Genomic DNA, 19,918 nt, shown 5'->3' on the forward strand with positions numbered 1-19,918 from the left:
TGATGATCAGTCTAACCTCACACAGGGTGCTCGCATACCTCACCACTTTAGCCTCACATGCAGTTCCCACATAGGAAGCCCATTATTGTTAAACAAACTTTTTTAAATTTATATTATATTACTTTATTTAACATAAATGTAATTCTATTGCTTTTTTAATATTATTCATTTGATTGATTCGAATCATTCAGTTCAAACCAAGCTTACACAGTGATAGAGACGCACAGTTCATTAAAGTTTATACTTCAATAGGCAAATCTCCTCTACTACATATGTATATTTTTTTAGAGATGATATATATCTAAAAATATTCTCAGTTATGCCAAGAAACATGGGTAAAAATTTGGTTGTGATTGATGGAATAAGTTTTTTTGTTTATCCCCAACAATCAAAAACCCTCTTCCTCTTTATATAACAGTACAGATAAAACAAGGCATATTCATAAAGGGCTGTCAGCTTATATTTAAATATTAGCGAGTCTGAACAGTTTCATGAATACAAGGCCATTTATAGACTAATTCAAATCTATTGCAGTTGTTTTGATTCAGTAGTCGTTTGCTTGCCAATGAATGCAGGTTGCAATGTCCACAACAATCGTTTCTCTCACCAACTGTTAAATCTATTTTTACGCGATTTTTCAACTGCGATTCGATTTTTATGGGCAAAAGGATCTTCAGCTGCTGAAATTCATCAGGGGAGTTGTACCTAGTGTATGGACAGACCTACAGTAAAGAGTGAAGAAAAGATTAGACAATGGTGTAGAGACTTTAAAAATGGCCGCACAAATGTGGAGTGACAGGCCCAGTATTCAAACCGACAAAATCGTTGAACAAGTGAACTGAAAACTGCAATGTGATCAGGGATTGATAAACAGTGCTCTGGCTGATGAATTTCCGCTTGTTGAACACATCTTTACATGACTGCAGCAGAAAAGCTCAGATATCACAAATTGTGTGCAAGGTGGGTACTGAAAATGATCACCGACCAACACTATGAGCAAAGAATGTGCAGTGGATGAGCATTTTTGGACTGTTATCAATAATATAGAGATGATTTGTTTTCCCACATTGTTGCTGGTGATGAGATGTGAATATTCTACACCAACGCAGAATTGAAAAAGAACAGTCAATTCATTGGCACCATTCAAGTCTCCAAAACTAAAAAGGTTTAAGCCATCTCTATACTTGAGTCGAAAAATGTTGGCTACGGTTTTTTTGGGAAGAAAAGGATGTCATTTTGGTCGATTTCATGGAACATGGATAAAAAAATACAGCTGATGTGTAGTGCAAAGCAATCGCCAAACAGAGATGTGCAACCCAAGATCAACGACGCAGGAAACTGTCGTTCGGCATAATCCTCCTTCACGACGTGCATCCTCACACTGCTGCCTTAACCAAAAAGAAGATTCAAGATTTCATTTGGAAACTTTTTGACCAACCTCCATATAGTCCCAACCTTGCACTAGTGACTACTACTTCTTCTTCTTCTTGCATTTGAAAAAGTGGCTCGGTGAACAATGGTTTGAAAACAAGGAACTCAAGATTGCCGTTGTCAACTGGTTCAATTCCCAGGCGGTGAACTTCTAGGCAGAGGAGTTAATAAAGAACTGGTGCAGCATTACAAAAAATATTTAGAACTGAATGGTGATAGTAAAACCTTTTCTCATGAGTTAATTTTTTTTAATGACCAAATGACCCTTACTTTATGAATATGCCTCGTAAATGTTAAAAACAAAAGTTTACATTCGACTCATAATTATAAAATAGTAATTTTTTCAAATAATCTAAGATTAAGATATTGTAATAATTTCTTAATTCAGTTAATTAATGATAGGAACAAAAAAATATATAAAAATGTACATAACTGATTATTGTACATAATAATAAACTGCAAGTAATTCAAGTAGATAGTGTAATTTTTCATGTGAAAAATCTTCAACCTTGCTTATACGAAAACTTACAGTGGGACCAACAAACAAGCTTCCTTTACAAAATAAAATATTAACCTTGAAAATTGTTCATTTGGGAAGTGACATGAAAAAAAAACAGGTGGAACAGAGAATCTCCTCCTTTTTTTGAAGTCTCCAAGGCATTGCTAAATTAAATAAAAGATTTTTAAATTTAGCAATTTTATACAAATCATAGTGATCATTTTCATTTAAAAGTCACTCCCTTGGACTTCTGTGCTGAAATTTTCATACTTAAGTTTCTATGACGATGTCGACCTTGTATACATCATGCTTTAACTGCTCTTCATTTTTCCAAATTATGGCCGCACATAATCTTATAATATGAAATTAAGGGATATGCTTCTACTAAGCTGAATACTTCCTTCATTATTCCTTCCTTATAAAAAATAAATCTTTCTATACTTATATTAATATCAAAGAAAATATAAACAGCCATGTCATTAATACCTTTATTGCTTTTAAAATCTTACTTTCTTTTTGAAGCAATCACTGGCATAACTGTAAGGGATTGATTGGATGACATTTTCCCTACCACTGAACAGTTAGCATGAATCCAATGATAGAGCTTGTTTGCAGTGTCTACAAGACCATCCGATCTGATCCCATATGATTTTATAAAGGATCTTGAATATGCACCTCCATTAACTATTAATCTACCTGATTTGATGCAAAGGAATGAAACAACTGTCACTTCCCTTACTCCTGACATACCGGTTAGATGAAAGGAGTAAAGTATGGATAAAGTATGAGATAAATGAAAGTATGAGATCAGTTAGATGAAAGGTCCAAGAAGTAGCAAGATAAAAAATGTCCAACAAGCAGCAAGTCGAAAGGTCCACCATCACGTTTAACATTTGTACAGAAAAACTGTAAGAATTACGCTTTCATTTTGTTTGTGATTCATTTGTTAAGTCAAAGTTAAGAGACATTAAATAGCTTTAAAATTTCTAATATTGTTTTTTGTACATATTGTATATAAAAACTGATATAAACATTTTGAGAAAAAAATAATAAAAATACTTACAAACACTAATTATTATAAGTCCTATACAAAAGGATAATGTAGAACCAGATAATAATAACTGCATTAAGTGATATACTAAAGGACACAGTATTACTATTGCCCATCCGACCATATTTAATAATGAATATACACGACGTGGTAATTTAAATGGTTCAACTCTACGTACACCACTTTCTACAAACCAATCACCAGTCTTTAAAAAGCTTTCCATCATACGATCCTGAACAAAGAATTAAAGAATTAAAAAATTACAAAAATTACTCCAAATTTTATTCTAAAATAATAAAAATAAATGTTGCAACTAAATTATAGAATTGCTTTGATGTTAATAACATACTATTAACATGTATTTAACATGAGCACTAAGCCAAATTCTATGTGTCTGAAGCATATGCAAACAATGGCAAACCTAATCGGCTATTAAATAACAGAGAAATTCATCCACATCCACACTATTGTATAAATTGTTGATAAAGGGCTGGTAAAGTTTTCATCAAAAAGCTTGATCCACAGCAAGTATATACAGAAATCCAAAACTGAATTTAGTGTAACATCCCATAAAATAAAATGATGCAAAAATTTTTATTTTAGCTGCTATTAGCTCAGAGCGAACCAATGGTGGTGCACCAAGCAGCTGCACGCAGTGCATGAATGATTTATACTTCTCAAACAATTCATTCACCCATTCCAACAATTTATACTTCTTGTTACAAACGATTTACCTAAAAGTATATTTATGTTTTGGGGATAAAAAAGGGAAGCACTGGGATTACAGGCTCTGTTAAAAAATCACAACTCTAGAAACATCTAAAAATGTCCAGGATTTTGAGGCTTTTTATTGTTGTTAGTATGCTAAATTCATGAACATTATTTAGTTACAATTGGCAAAAACATTTAACAAAATCATGTGTAATGAAATATAAACCATGCAACATTTTCATGACGAGGCGTAGGCCCGCCTTTTTCCTAGTTAGAATAATAATAAAACGCAATAATTAAAATGTTGAAATATTTAAATGTTTCGGTGGATTTCTAGAGACTGTGTAAAAGAAATTCTATGTTTTTTGGGTCTGAGGTCTCCAGTTGTGTTACATTTTGTATTTATTATATGGACATGAATTTTCAAAAGATGCTTTGAGTTTGCATTTCCATTGAGAGGGTCAGATCTCAACATTTTTAATTTATTTCCTAATTCTATGTCATAAAAAATACACCTATCTTTTATCTGCAAAAAGGTTTTTTTGAAGCTGTATTATGCCTTCAAGTTACTGATTCAATTTAACTCTTGATAAATTTTAAGAGGAGATGTACAAAATGGTTCATTATAATTTTTTGGCTTTTTTCATCTGTAAAACCCCTTTCTACTTGCTAAAGTAATATTATATTAAACACACATATTTTCACTAAATGTTTTTAATGTAATGCATACTTGAGTTTTGGTTATTTTTATCCTGTTTTATGTTAAAATACTATGGTGGCCCTGCATACATATTTTTATTGTCATTTGCTAATGTTGAACCTAGATATACGTTAATAATAGAGAATCTGTCTAAATAAATTTTATATTATCACTGTCAGAGTTTATTTCTACAGTGAAGGAATATATTAATACGTGTAATTTTTTTTTATTGCTTATAAAGTTTAAAGTACTGTCTGGGGAGGTTTTTTGACTTCTTTAATTTAAACATTACTTATTTACTAGTATTTAGTTTATCTTACGATTACTTGGAAAAAAAGCCTAGTACTGCTGCTACAGTACTAAGGTCTAATAAAATAGCTATAAGATAATTTTAAGAAAAAAAAGAGACACTAGTAACTGCAGTTCAAATGGCTGTGAATTTCATGATAAATTAAAGAAATAAACTCCCTTGTTATATTTTGTTCTGATGCCACCTTCTTATGCATATAAAATTAGAACTGTAAATAACACAAAGGTCGTACCAATAAAGTTTATCACCAATTTTGTGATTTGAAGGCTTTTTTTATTATATTAAATAAAAACACTGCCCTGTCTTAAAGGCTGTGAACATACCTGCATAGTATTGTCTTTTGTTTTTTACTTAGAGAATAAATGACATGTTATACTTTTTGCCAGATCCTTCTTCAAGTGATAAACTATATTTTTTTTAGAGGATCAGCCTCACAGGATGGGTTGCAGCCTGACTGTGCCAACAGTTTTAAGAATACCTGACAAAAACAACTTCTGGCATTTTTGCCAAAAAGTGTCTTATGATGATTATAATCCTGAGAAAGTCATAAAACTTAAGAATTTTATCTTTGTTTTCAGATGATGAGGGCAAAAAGAATCCTAATCAATTTTGTGCTCCCAAGTATTCCTTCTAAGTTAGAATCTGAGACAGTCAGTGAGAGATTGCATGAGAACTGTGGTTTTATACTATTTAAGATTTAACAGTCTTACACTTCAATTTCCCAAATATGTTAGCAATTAAGTAATTTGCTTACTGAATATTTGGGATTTATTGTTTATTTTATCTTCAAATCTAAATTTATAGATTTCATAGGCAAACTGAAAAATCAGACTTATTGCAATGCGCCTGGCTAATTGGAGAATGAAAAAGCCTGATTGTTTAATTCACCTATGGCATAGAAATATTTTTTGGCTTTAATTAGTATCTAAGCAGTTGCAATTCTTTTTCTTGTCTTTCTACATTAAATATTATTGTTTATACGTACTAAAATTCCCATTTTATTCTTCACAGATATTTATTTTATTATAACAAGGTTTCTATAATGAAACCCACATTAATAATGTGTATGAATTTTTCATACAAAAAAAAGATTCTATAATTTTAAATATACATTACATTTTAATTTTTTATTAAAAGAATTTACTTTATTTAATATTTATAAGTTTTTATAATTAGTGCGCTTTAGATAAATACTAGAATACCATCAACATACAAAATCCAAAAAAAAAACTTTAAACTTTCAATCCTATAAATAAAAATATTTTTTCAAAGGTTTAAGTAAAAGATAAAATATAACAATCAATCACCTTTTTATTATAAAGTTCTCTTAACCACTGTGCAGCTCCTTCTTCATCATCAGGCACCTCTTTTATATCAATACGCTCTATAAACATATGAGCCTCAAACGGAGTACCATGTAACATTGCAGTGACTGTTGGTTCAACTTTCTTTCTAAAAATACAAAAAGATAAATAGATAAAAATAATTCTAAGGCTATAATCAAATATAATAAAGATACAAAATGTCACAAACATATAAAACCTAAAACATTTCAGATGCGGCCGATTACCTAAAATCTGAACATCTATAATAGAGAGCTTCTTGCATTAGTAACTGCAATATTATTCATTTTGCAAGAGGAGAATACAGCAAAACAAAACAAAAAATTAGCCAAATAACTACTATAGTAAATAGCCACCTTAAAATGCTAAAAAAAGAAAAAAATTAAGTTATATTTGTAATTTTATCTCCACTTCTGTGAAACCGGAAACATCTACATTTTTTTAAATTTATTTTTTGATGGAGATTTAGTAAGTTGCATTACGAATTAAAATATTAAAAAAAAACATCTTTAGAAACAATATAGCATTAAGTGAAACAATGAAGCATATAAGGAATATTGGTGCAACAAAGTCTGACATAATGTCCCACTCTAGAAATAAAATTAAAACAAAATTGAGTGAGAAGAAATGGGTTTATTTATAGGTTAATTAAAAGTATTCCACTCTGTTGAAGTTGTATATTTAATTAATTGGTTCTGACAGTAAATTGTGTTAATTTATACTGTCTATTCTACTCTTTCCTGTAATAGTGATCCATGTAAAGCTTCTCAGGTGTAAGCATCAAAGAGTTGCTTTCTCTGAAAGTAATAATACTAATTATTCAGCCAGATCCTGCAGTGAATGGAGGCAAAAATATCATTTGTAGGGGCTGAATATCACCTCCATTTTGGTCAGCTTGGTCTGATATTCAATAATACATACAGTTCAGAAAAGAAGGTAGTGGAAAAAACCACTTCCACTCATCACTTTCCTTTGTAAACCTGGAAAAAATGCATGTTATTCTTGAAAGCAACTTTATTGTTCCTGAGAGTGACTGAACTCAAATCTGGTAATCTGGGATCATTTGGTAATAAAATTTTATATTATATGATATACAAACAACCAAAACATAGCAATCAGATAAGTTAAACATATCTTATTAATTTCCAATAATTGATTTTCATAGGACCCTTCATCTTCAGTCGGTATTGAATTGAATACATAAAAATATATTCAATATATAATTCTTGAATTTGTCAAAATTGTTAAAACAGAAAACATTTTCGACAAACTGACAAAATAAAATTTATATATTTCAATGTAGTGATAGAATTCAATACGAACTCAACAAAACAATCACACTTATCAGAGTTTTTAAATAAGAGTAAGAAATATAGACAATTGGAATTTTAAGCACTCGTAGAAAGCAACATCTAGGTTAAAACATGACACCTCACTTCAGTCTGCCTACTAGACTTAATACATGGCTCTTATATAGGTTTAACTCTGTATTTTTTTATAGTTATACTTCTTATATTACAAAGCAGAATTATAAGTCAAATGGCATGACAAATAAAACTGTATCTGAGTAATCAATACATACTTCTTAAATTTTCTGTTATGGACATAGTAACTCCTAAAAAAACATGCATTATTGCTAATTGTCACTTAACAATGATCTAAAAGAGATGTTAGCAGAAGATAATGATGATTCTTTAGTTAAAGAGAAGACAAAAAACACTCATGTTGTTAAATTACTGAAAATACAAAGATGTCTATGATAAATGATAGATATAGAGGGACTGATTTTATGCTAATTGATATGATGTTTCTACATTAACATATTACTTAATCACAAGGAAATTAGAAATTACCATAAATTACAGCTTAAATGTAGAACCAGATTGATCTGATTACAGTTTTTAAATATAACTTTGGATTCTACTCGTAGTAACTGCATATGACAAAGTTCTTTGAAAGTAGAATTTTATTTTATTAAATATACCACATGGCTTTTCATGATTTTTGGGATACAGACCAGGTCAGGTGGAGGCTCATTGTAGATCCTTTCTTGTAAAAAGTAGTTCTGAATTAGAAAGGTTTTATTTACCTGGTAAGTTACGTTTTTACTTTCTTTCCAAATTACAAGAAAAAAATTATAATGAAAATCAATAATATAGAAAAATATTTACTCTCTAAACGCCAACTGAACATTATATACGCCATGAACATTTTCTCTCAGGTGTGGTATGCTACATGTAAATCCTTTAGTTCGAGGTGTTAAATGTTGACGTAGTTCAGGTAATCCTTTTTCTCTAGCAAACATTAGACTGGCTTCATGTTTTTCTTTTGTAAATCTAGTACCTTCAGCAAACAATAACAACTGTAACAAACAATAGAAATATTTTAATACTAGATTAGATTTTCCTTAGAACAAAGTGAATTCACGTTTTATTAAAAGAAAACATCAAATATGATCTTCACTGGCTGTTTACCTATAGAACCTTCTAAACTTGTATACTATAATTATCAATTTTTTTAAATGAAAACTTAAATGCCCCAAACATAACAGTTATAACACAAAGTCATACAAAGTATGTCATTTTTAATTAAAAAAGAATGGGACCAAACAGAAACTCCACTAACTCATATCTGTGTCCATCTCGATCCATTGTAATGTTCAAGTATATAGCACAGTTTAAGATGGTGTGGAAACATGTCAGATTGTTAACTTGACCAAAATCAGTCTACACCAAGTTTGTCGCAACAGTGAAGTGAAAGAATTTTTATTTACTGTTGCTTATAATTTGCTTATTAAATATAAAATTATTTCTGTCTTCAACTCTTTGAATAATGTGCTTGTAAATTTATGATTTCAACTTTACCTTTATCCACTTTATATTCATTATTTTATGGTTTCTGTTATGTTAATGCAGTAATTTTTTATCAAAAAATTTAATTAACTTTAAACTTTACAGCTGTAAGATATAAATAATGACATGAAATACCAAAGGATGTTATGTCTAGCTTGTCATCTGTATTGATCTAATGATTATAAGTAAATATGGTACTCCAGGTTTCATATGTTATTTAGATAATTGTATATATTTTAATTTTATTACTGCAATATTTCAAAATCTTTCTGACGATTAAATGCAGAAGTAAATTACAAACAATGAATCTAATTTTGATAAAACAGTTGCTGAGAGTGGAATTTATAGGTTATACATGTATTTATTTCTTTGATAGTTTTTTTTTTACAGCTAAGTCTGAGAATGTGCTCTTGGTCACATGATGGTGTTCTACTAATTGGCCTGACTGCTTGTTTTTATATCCATGAATCATACTTAAATATTTATTTACATCGAACATACTATATGGATGATTCTAACGAGTAAATTGGCTAGTATAACCTTCTCTCTTCATTATGTAACAAATAGTACTAGAGATGACATGCCAAATTTTTGGCTAGAAGCATACACACATGTACCTCTGCTTTGGGTCTACCTTGAAAATTTTTAGATAAAAGTAGATAAGGTTACAATGTGTGTTTTGAAAATTAACTTTCCTTTTGGAGTTGACAGAACTTGTTTGAATTTATCATTTTTCTTTTTCATCTAATTTATCATCAAATTAGTTTTCAGAACTAAAAATAATGTTACCAGAGACACATTTAATGATTACTATTAAAAAAAACTTAACTGTTGATAAACTGAAGAATAAAAATTATATGCTAATACTTTTATTTTACGAGGGATGTTCAGTAATTAATAAAGAAAAAAACAATTCACTCAATGACAATAAATCTTTTCAAGGACCAAGTTGGCGACCTTGGGAATTTAATCATTTAATCAGCCATCAGCCAGTCTATCATAATTAATCTAAACTCTTTTGTAAATTTCAGAATGTCAGCTCTATGCCAGAAAAGCAAACGTTTATGCCAGAAGAGCAACATTTAGTGATAAGATTTTTGCTATCAGAAGGTGTAAAAACGGGCAAAAATTTACTCAAGAATGTTGAAGTGTTTAAACTGCAGTAACGTGTATAAGTGGGTGGAACAGTTTAATTCAGAACAAGTGTGACTAATTTCCATCGCTCTGGAAGACTAGTTTCAACAATTGCACTACAATATCACATAAATAATCTCACGTGTGAAGACAGGAGAATCAAAATTTCTCAAATTGCTGGTTTGTGTAATATTAGTGTTGGAATTGCGCATTCAATTATTCATGTCATGCTGAATTATCGAAAAACATATTCAAGATGGGTTCCAAGATAGTTGATTCAAGCCCATAAAGACACCTGGATTCACATTTATTCTGAGCTCAAATAACAGCTTAAAACAGAAGATAATAACTTTCTAGATTGTATAATAACCTGTGATGAAACATGGATATACCACTTCGAGCTTGAATCCAAACTGCAAAGTCTTGAGTGGAAACATACAGATTTGCCCACAAAAAAAAAATTCATAATTCACGCATTGGCTGGTAAAGTGTTGATGACAGTCTTTTGGAACTCGCAAGGCCCAATTTTATTGAATAATTAAAAAAAAAATCTACCGTGAACACAGTGAGTACTATTCTAACATGCTCCAAGAGAAAGTGAGACCCAGGATAAGGTGAAAACATCAGGGTGCTCCCCTTGAGAAATTCTCTTGCATGACAAGACACACCCCCACATCATTCAGAGAATGGAAGAAACACTTGAGAAGTTGGGTTGAGAGGTGTTGCCACATCCTCCTTACAGCCCAGATCTTGCCCCAACCGATTTTCATTTGTTCGGCTTCCTCAAAAACTTTTTACACAGCAAGAAATTTGACGACAATCAAGCGATCAAAAAGGCGGTACACAAATCATTTAAACAGCAAGGTAAAGACTTCTGTGCTCTGGGAATCAGAAAACTCACACAACAGTGGGACAAGTGTCTAAATGTTGTTGAAAAGTAGTGTGTTTCATCATCAGCGAAAAAAAGTTTTTTCTCTTCGTCAATTTGTCTATTAATTATTGAATACATCATGAAGTTTTTACAACTATTAAGACATAATTTTTATGTTTGGTGTGTCTATGAATTGACTTCTGCCATTACAAGCTATAAGCTATAAATTTTTTATAACCTGTTTTGAATTATAAATTAAGAATTCACCATGAGAAAAGTTGGTGGATAACTTTTATGATATTCTTATTGAATAATTAATGTTGCTAATCTAATATGATTAAACACTTCTAATCTTAGCAATAATAAACACAGTCCAATACAGTCAAAGATGAAAAATGAAATTGTAAAGTGCTGAGAACTAATGTGTACTAAACTAAAAAATTCACCTACTGGAGACACATAAGTATAATATGTTGTTTTCTACAAAAAGGAAATATTAATAAGATACATTACACTATCAAGTCTTAAGTCTTTCTTCTGGCAGTGATGCAGTAAAACTGAGAAACAAGTGACTTCACTCAGTAGACTAACATTCATATACTGTTAGTCCCTGTAGTAAATGTATCAGTTACATAGTTGAATATTACACTTACTAGTATGGCAATTCTCTAGTTTCTCTAAAAAAAAAAATTTGGCAAGAAAACTTATAATTCTAAGGTATGGCTAAGCCATTTTTCTAAGTGATTTTTGTCTTGTAGCACAGATTGCAAATAATCAAAATGTATAAGCCCAATATTTATCATAAAATTTCAAATTTATATAAAAATATTCACAAAGCATAGATCAAATCAAAATTCCAAGAATTGCTTTGTGTAAAAACTTATATATAATTAATAATTAAAATATTACCCAGAAACAGAAAAACTTCACTATTTGATTTTCTAGAAATGTACATTAATCTTAGAAAGAAAAATTTATATTGAATCTTGAAACATATTATAAATACTTGTTTAAAAAAATACAGTAACATTTAAATAATTGTTTTATGAATGAAGGAACATACGGGAAAATTGAAAGAATGAATAATCTAAAAAATTGATTGTTGCAGTTTGAGTACTGGGCAATTCTTCTTGCTGATCTATTCCATTTGAAGGAGGAAATAAACTGTAAATTTGTAGAATAATATTTAAAAATTAACAATAAATTATGAAAACATTATAACTCCCTACACATGAATGCTCTATTTTCTACTTTTCTCAAGGTATTTTCTCTACTCTTATTACTTACTTCCTTGTATGAAGTGAAGGAAGTATTGTGGTCGTGAAAAATTTCGGTTTTCAGATTTCAACAGAAATATCCATTTCACCATCCCTGAATCCATTTTGACTAGTTTCAGTGTGACATCTGAATGTACATATGTATCTCGCGCACCTCAAAAATGATTAGCCTTAGGATGTTGAAATTTTCGATTTAAGTCTGTTGTAACATCTAGTTGTGTATCTCCACTTTTGATTACAATCGACTGAACTAAAAATGTCCAAAAAAGCTCAAAATCTCCAAAAATTAGGTTTTGAACTTTTTCTTAACTGCAGTAATAAGCCCTCATTGAAAGCTTTTCAATGTATATCATATGTGGTACTTATTTTCATTGGTTCCACAAATATAGGCAAATAACATTTTAATTAATGAGATATTTGGATCTTACAAGGGGAAAACACATCGATTTGAATCAGACTTCATCTACTTTTTTTAATTTAAATATATTGATTTATTAATAATTATTAACCTCTGATTGTAAAAAAAAATTATGATAGATAATAATTCAATAAAAAAATATCAAAGGTATTAATGAAATAAAAACTTTTATGTACATTTAATTTTAAAAAAATGTGTAATGTAATTTAACAGGTGTACAAGGAAGTCATATGGTTCATGCATTAATGAACCATAATGTATTGGTCATGCATTAATGTTCATAAATTATAATACTACCTAATGCAAAAGAGAAAAAAAATTCCAGCTCTGGTCTTTCTCGTGAGAGTTTTATGAGCAACTAATAATGTTCTAGCTTCTAATTAATTATAATGTACAGTAGGAATAATCTGCATTCAGAATTAAAACAGTTATAATCATCATTGCTGATATTCTACATAAAAAATTTAAGCAGCTAGCAACCTTACAACTGAAATTAATCTGAAGAAGAAGAATGCTACCTTTAGCAATCAAACAAAGCCTAAGTAATAATACTAAGACATCAATTATGAGGCAGTTTTTCCCTTCAGTAGACACATGTACAAGTGTTCAATAAACTTAATAAGTCTTCAGCACACACTAACTGACAATTTCTGAAACAAAGCCAAGGACAAAGTGAAATTCTAAATGTTTTTAAGCAAGAAAACACAAACAAACATAATGCAACATAAATTACAAAAAATAATTTCTAAAACAAGCAATGACTGATATATTTACCCATATTGGATCTGGATATTGTACGAGTTCACGGACTTGAATGCCGATTGCTTCTTTATCTTTATCCCAACTTCGTTCCAGGAAAACACTTTCCGCAAATTTCCATGCATAGCCCATTGTAGGTAAATATTGAATAGATTTTTTTGCATACGCTTTGCAATTCTAAAAAAAAAGTTAAAATACATAAAATTAGCATTTAACAATTAACCACTAAAGAAATAACAATGAGGTTTTCTGAAGCGTTAGAAAATACAACATAAATCTTTTTCTAACAAAAACACTTTTTTTTTAGGAGGTAGCACATAACACAATGAATGTGCGGACAGCATGAATATTAAAAATCAATCTAAATGTTTTCACATGCTACTGTTAATCAATTTCTAACACAATACTTAGTAACATTTTTAAGTTATTAGTTCATACTACATTTAAGTATATTTTTCAAAAATAATTATTTTCAGTATACAAAGAAGAATTCTGCATTATCTGTAAAACAAATCATGAAAATGTTAAGTAAAAAATTCCTAAAACAAACAAAAGTTTTAAACGCATAACTCTCTATGTATTGTTAATTATCAACACACCACAAGTGAATAATTAATTTTAAGATCAATTAAAAGAGTTTAAAGTTCATTCATTAACCTTTTTTTGACAATGATATTTAAAAATAAAATCTTACACGCAAAATAACTTACACTTAACTGTTTTTCATTTTATTCATAAATCTGCAAGAAGCAAATCTTAATGAATTTCAGAATAATTCAAACTACTTCTGAAGATGATTTGTGATTTTCAAAAATTTGTATTTGTGCATATACTAACAAGACTCATCAATATAATATTTTTACTCTATGCAATCTTCATTAAGAGTAATCTATGACCTTCATGAATAAACCTTCATGAATAAACCTTCATGAATATAAATACTAATACATACATAAGGGCCTATATAGTAAGTAGTGCGTTTAAAAATCATCTCCACACTGGAACTATAGTATGTATACAATAGAAAAAAGCTAGACACTGGACATATAAGCAAAAAATACTACAACTTTATACTTATCTGTAGAACTGTTTTCCAGTACTGTCAACTGATAGTACCAACAGTTGTGATTCTAAGTGACTAATATAATAATGCCTCTTTCCTCCATAAATCCTTTCTCAATCATGTTAATTTAAATTATATTACAACATATGTACTGAAATAATGTAATTAAAACACACTATTCATTGTAAAGAAAAATGCAATTTTTTGCAGAGAACTAAACTGCAATTTAAAAAAAAAATGGCCACCACATTGAAGTCAACTTCCATAATTTTTACTTGAAATACTTAAAAGAGCATATAAAACTGTTGTTAAATTTAATTTTTATTAAACACTGTTTTCATTAAATAGTTATATAATCTTCACAAAGTTAAGAATCTTCAATCTGTATTAGTGGGAAGATTAAAAAAAAAAAAAGAGGTCCGTAAAAACAAAATTGAGTAAATTTACCTGTTGAAATAAATTCCTCAAATATGTATAAATAAAAAATCAGATACTGAAATTTATGTTCATAAAAAATTAGGCCTATTTGTTCCAAGGGAATTCTTTTACCTTTCTAATTTTTGTTTGTTTTTATTTTTAACAAACGAAGCAAACACCTGTCAAACCATATCTAGCGCCTGAAATTAGCAATTTTTAAAATCATATACATTTTTAGAGGAAAATGGTCACATTTAAGTGAACTCTACCTAGAATAAAGTGATTAGAGAAAACGTTAATACCTTAACCTTAAAAATAACTGCAGATATTTTTTGAGATATATGGCAAATCCTGATTACCAATCCAGCATTGTAAAAGATGACTAAGATTATCAAATAAAATTATTGAGTCAAAAATAGATTAAATTTCAAACATTTATTATAGTTATAGATAGACCATGTAAAATTCAAAAACCACTTGAACATGATAATGAATATATAAACAAGAAGGAGGTTTTCACAGTAAATGTACAATTTACTTGTAATTTACGAAAAATATTTACAAGCATTGATATAAGCTGGTTGAACACTGAACATGATGAGTGAAGTGAATAAAAATCAGTCAGTACTTATTAAGTAAGATCTGAAACGAAAAAGTAAGTACTGATTTTGATGAGAATAAACGTTTACTATTACTGACAAGTTAACATTTAGTGGATGAAGTGATTACTGGTAATAATCAGTAATTACTTGTTGCAACATAAGTAAACACTGATTGAATGACATCATCTACACACGTATTTGTTATCGAACAAGTTGAATCATGCCTGTTACAATTTTTTTATATTTTAAACAATTGTTAAACATTCATACGGTTACAGATCTTGGTAGCGTTTTGTGTGTAACATCTAGCCATGGAAGCGTGCAGTGATGACATTTTTGAGCATGATGATAATGAAACTCAGTCTGAGGAGACTATTTCTGGTATAAAAAATAAACACAGTAGAAAATGTTTAATTAATCTTCTCAAAAACAGTAGAATTTTAAGGAGATCAATGACGCCGAAAATAATATCAACTAAAGAAAAAGCATAGAATTTAAATTATTGTTAGAATATGAGAAAAAACTGGACAAAAAGCAACTTCAGAGAACTTAAGAAAATCGTTACTAATATAAAAACAGAGCTGAAAAAAGAACTTATAAAACTACTATAGGCAACAGAAAAATCAGTTTGCATGACTGGGAAAATGAATTTATTGAAATTATGAAGTTCCAAAACAACCCACTAACCCTTAAAGTTCCTGGTGAAGTATGTATTGATACATCAAAAGATGTAGATTTTGATGTCTCTGTTGGATCAAATAGCAACGATTCTTCCACTTCTGGACAGGACTCTTCAAGAAATCTGGCATAGTTAACTTCAAATTTATTCAGTCTCAAAGTCTTGAGTTTTTCTCTTTCAAGAAATATCAGAAAGAGAAAAACTCAAGACTTTGAGACTGAATAAATTTGAAGTTAACTATGCCAGAGCAGCAGAGGATGGTGCTACTAAAACAATTTAAGTTGATGAAACTGTAGATGAAAAAAGAAGAGCGTATAATGACATTTTTGAACGAGTAGGAAAAACGCAAGAGCCATCAGTAGAACAGGAACTCCTTCAATATCTTATTCTATAGTTTATCGACCAAATGAAATTTGTAATTTTTCAATAAATAAATAGACTAATAAAACTTTTGTATACCTTCCCTACTCTTTCCTTTTAAAATTATAAGTAAAATAGATAAAAAATAAGAAAGAAAAAATAAACAAAAACATGTTAAAAAAAGAAAAAAAGAATGCGTGTGACCTTCGGGGCTGAGCAATTGTTAGAACCATCAAAAAATTATGTGCTTGCAAACCGTACTAACAGGTAGCGTGCACTTTCAAAGTTGTAAGGTGAGGGGTTCATGTATAGTCCCCCAACAATTGACTTAACCCTCCCGGGTTAGTTCAAGCAAGTGCCAAAATCCTGTTGTAACCACAACTTGATTTTGTGTGTGCATTTGTTCACCACAAAAATTATGAATTGGTATTTTTTTTTTTTTTTTTTTTTTTTTTTTTTAATTGAAATCAATTATTTTATTACTGTCATTTTTTTTCCTTTTTTTAGGGGGTAAAGATTTAAGGAATAGAATAAGGTTTATTAGTTATCTTTACATTTTAATAATCAGCTGCAAGTGCAAGTATGTCAGCAATTTCTTTTCGTTTTTCCTGCCCTCTCCGTCTCAAGAATTACGGAGAGAGAATTTTACGGACTGAGCTTCTTCTCCATATTCTACTGTCATGTGTACTTCCAGGCCATGATGCATTTTTGATGCATTGATGATGCATGATCTACATTTGTGAATCTTTCTGTAGCATCACAGGTTGCCTGTGCATTAATGCTTGCATAACCTTTCCTATTTATATAGGAATCTCCTAATTTCGATGGTTTTGTAATTTGTAAGCGAATGCAATTCAAAACGCCTATATCAGTAGGAATTTTAAAGAGCAATAACCACTTTTCTTGCGCTTCAATTACTTCTCCCATAGTTTCAGGAAAATGAATCCACTCCGAAGCTCGTTTATTAACTTTATTTAGGACGTAATTAAAAGTTTTTCCAACAGTCATCCTGTTAACCTCGAAGTCTTCAGCAATACCTGACTGACAGCCAGGATCATTGAGATATCGCAAGAATATTTCAATCTTCAGATCCGATCTCAAAGCACCACCTCTTGTTTCATTACTTTCGCCTAAAAAAAATCTGCGCTAAAACCACTAGATTGTTTTTCAAAGCAAAGTAACTGTTTGTATTTACTTGGACTAATTTCTCGTCGCTTCTTGTACACATTGCACTCACGCATTTTCATAAAAGCTGCCATATTTGTATAAAAAAGAGTTTTAAGTCAGTACAGAACCAACCTGAAATATGAGGAAGTAAATACTGAAAAATATCGATAAGTATTCCATTTTATTCTCACAATTTCAAGTAACTACTGAATACCACAAGTATCCACTGGTAATTATAAGTGAACACTGGAGTTGCAAGTAAGTACTGGCGTTAGTCAAGTACAATCAACACTAATCAGTAAATACTTACTTTTTATTCTCATTTGCTTCAGTGATTACTTGAAAAACTAAAAATAAAAGGTTTTACTTATTTTTATTCGATGTAAGAATTTTGAGAAATCAAATGTAAATTTGATAAATTTAAAAAAATTAATAACAGGATTGGGGATTTTTCTAGGTAGTTCTTTAAATTAGTGACAAGGAATACTATAATTTCTTTATTTAATGTATTTTCAATTAACCCTTTGAGAACCAGACCTGTTTTGGAGATGATTAATAAGAAATTGCATGTTTATATTTCTGTTGGTAAAAAACTATAGTGCTTTATGGTGATTATTCAACAGCTTATTATAAAATCTTTATTACCAATATTTTTTAGCTTTTTTTTTAAATTATAGGAAAACCAATGCATTATATCTAGAAACGTTTTTTATGGTCATATTTTATTCAAAAAGTTTTTTTTGTGATTAAAGATTAAAAAAAAAAATTAAAAAAACAAAAAAAATGAATTATACAGTAGAAAAAAAAAATTCTCCTAAGAATGAGAAGAAAACAGTTGTATAGAGTAAATCGCGAAGAGAAAAACCCCGTTTGAAAAAAGATTTTATCGGATCTCGTTAATTAGTTATTAACGATTAAAGTTAAAAATTTTTTGACTGTCAACCATATAATTTTTTGATGTATGTATTGGAAATTTTATACAGAATATGAATTTCTGAAAATTATATCAAAAAAAAAGAAAACAAGACGAATATTTATGTCTGAAAAATAAATCGACAAAAGGTGAAATCTGGAAATACAGTCAAACAAGTGTTAACGATAAGCTATAAGGGTAATAAACAGCGGTTTGCCGTAGCATTGTTGTTACCTTTTATTGTAGGGATTACGGTGGCCCAACACGTTTTATGTTAAACCTGAAAATTCCATGATTTTTGGCAAGAAAATGGTAAATTTTAGTCAAATTTGTAAAATTAAGTTTTTTAGAACTGTCAGTACACATATCACTCACTATCAGGTTGAACATTCCTAAGTTCCTGATCAATTTCACTCTGTGTTCGAATTAAAACACATATTTTGTATATTATACAAACTCTAATAAATATTACCAGACAAACGAAAACAAAACACTATGATGAAATAAGTAAAATATTATGATCCGAGCATCACAAACAACTAAAAATAATGATAAAACGCACAATGTTTTTGGTTCATCTATGCACTATGCAACACACCAATAAATACAGTATTATTAAAAAAAACTAAATAAATAAAATAAAGCATTCTTTTTCACTCTGAACAAACTGTGATTTCACGGCCAACTAAAAACAATAACAAACAAACTATATTCATGTAGGGTGTTCAAATAAGAAAGAGACTAAATGGCAAAGTTCGGAATGGCACACAAAATGTTCTCCTTGTCCAAAGAAAGCATGCATAAGCAGATCCAAGGTGAAAACAATGATTTTTTTTTGACAGCTGTGGCATTGTGCACAAAGAATTTGTACCTCCAGGACAAAGAGTTAATATAGTGCCTTTTACAAAGAAGTTTTGAAAAGACTTCGAAAACAAGTCCAGTGAATCTGAACGGACAATGTACATGATTGGGTGCTACCTTTTTTCCTGTTTAGCCTCCAGGAATTACCATCAGGTATTACTTCAGAGGATGAATGAGAATGCATGAGTGTAAGTGAAATGCAGTCTTTACAGTCTCAGGTTGACCATTCGAGAGATGTGTGGTTAATTGAAACCCAACCACCAAGAACACCGGCATCGATTATCTAGTATTCAAATCCATATAAAAATACATGATTGGGTGCTGCACCACAATAACGCGCCAGCTCACACTTTGCTTTCAATTCAAAAATTTCTGGCAGAAAAGACATTCCCCTACTTCCACAGCCTCCCTTCATGTGATTTCTACCTCTTTCCGACGTTGAAATTGAAGTTGAAAGGTTATCATTTCAGGATGACGAAAAACAAAAAAAAAAAAAAAAA

General features: G+C 29.9%; 1 protein-coding gene across 3 annotated transcripts in view; it reads right to left on the minus strand.

Annotated features, from left to right (window-relative positions):
• Positions 1-19,918, minus strand: part of LOC142330996 (1-acyl-sn-glycerol-3-phosphate acyltransferase gamma-like) — a 68,311-nt gene that overhangs the window by 4,255 nt on the left and 44,138 nt on the right. For all 3 annotated transcript variants that reach the window (XM_075376525.1, XM_075376524.1, XM_075376523.1), the window contains 4 exons: positions 13,372-13,533; positions 8,217-8,407; positions 6,010-6,154; positions 2,994-3,213 (listed from right to left, as the gene is read on the minus strand). In XM_075376525.1, the coding sequence (XP_075232640.1) occupies positions 2,994-3,213; positions 6,010-6,154; positions 8,217-8,407; positions 13,372-13,533 (718 nt within the window). The remainder of the gene's footprint in view (positions 1-2,993; positions 3,214-6,009; positions 6,155-8,216; positions 8,408-13,371; positions 13,534-19,918) is intronic.

The sequence above is a fragment of the Lycorma delicatula genome, chromosome 10, assembly GCF_047948215.1.
Source record: "Lycorma delicatula isolate Av1 chromosome 10, ASM4794821v1, whole genome shotgun sequence".
Classification (NCBI taxonomy): Eukaryota; Metazoa; Arthropoda; class Insecta; order Hemiptera; family Fulgoridae; genus Lycorma; species Lycorma delicatula.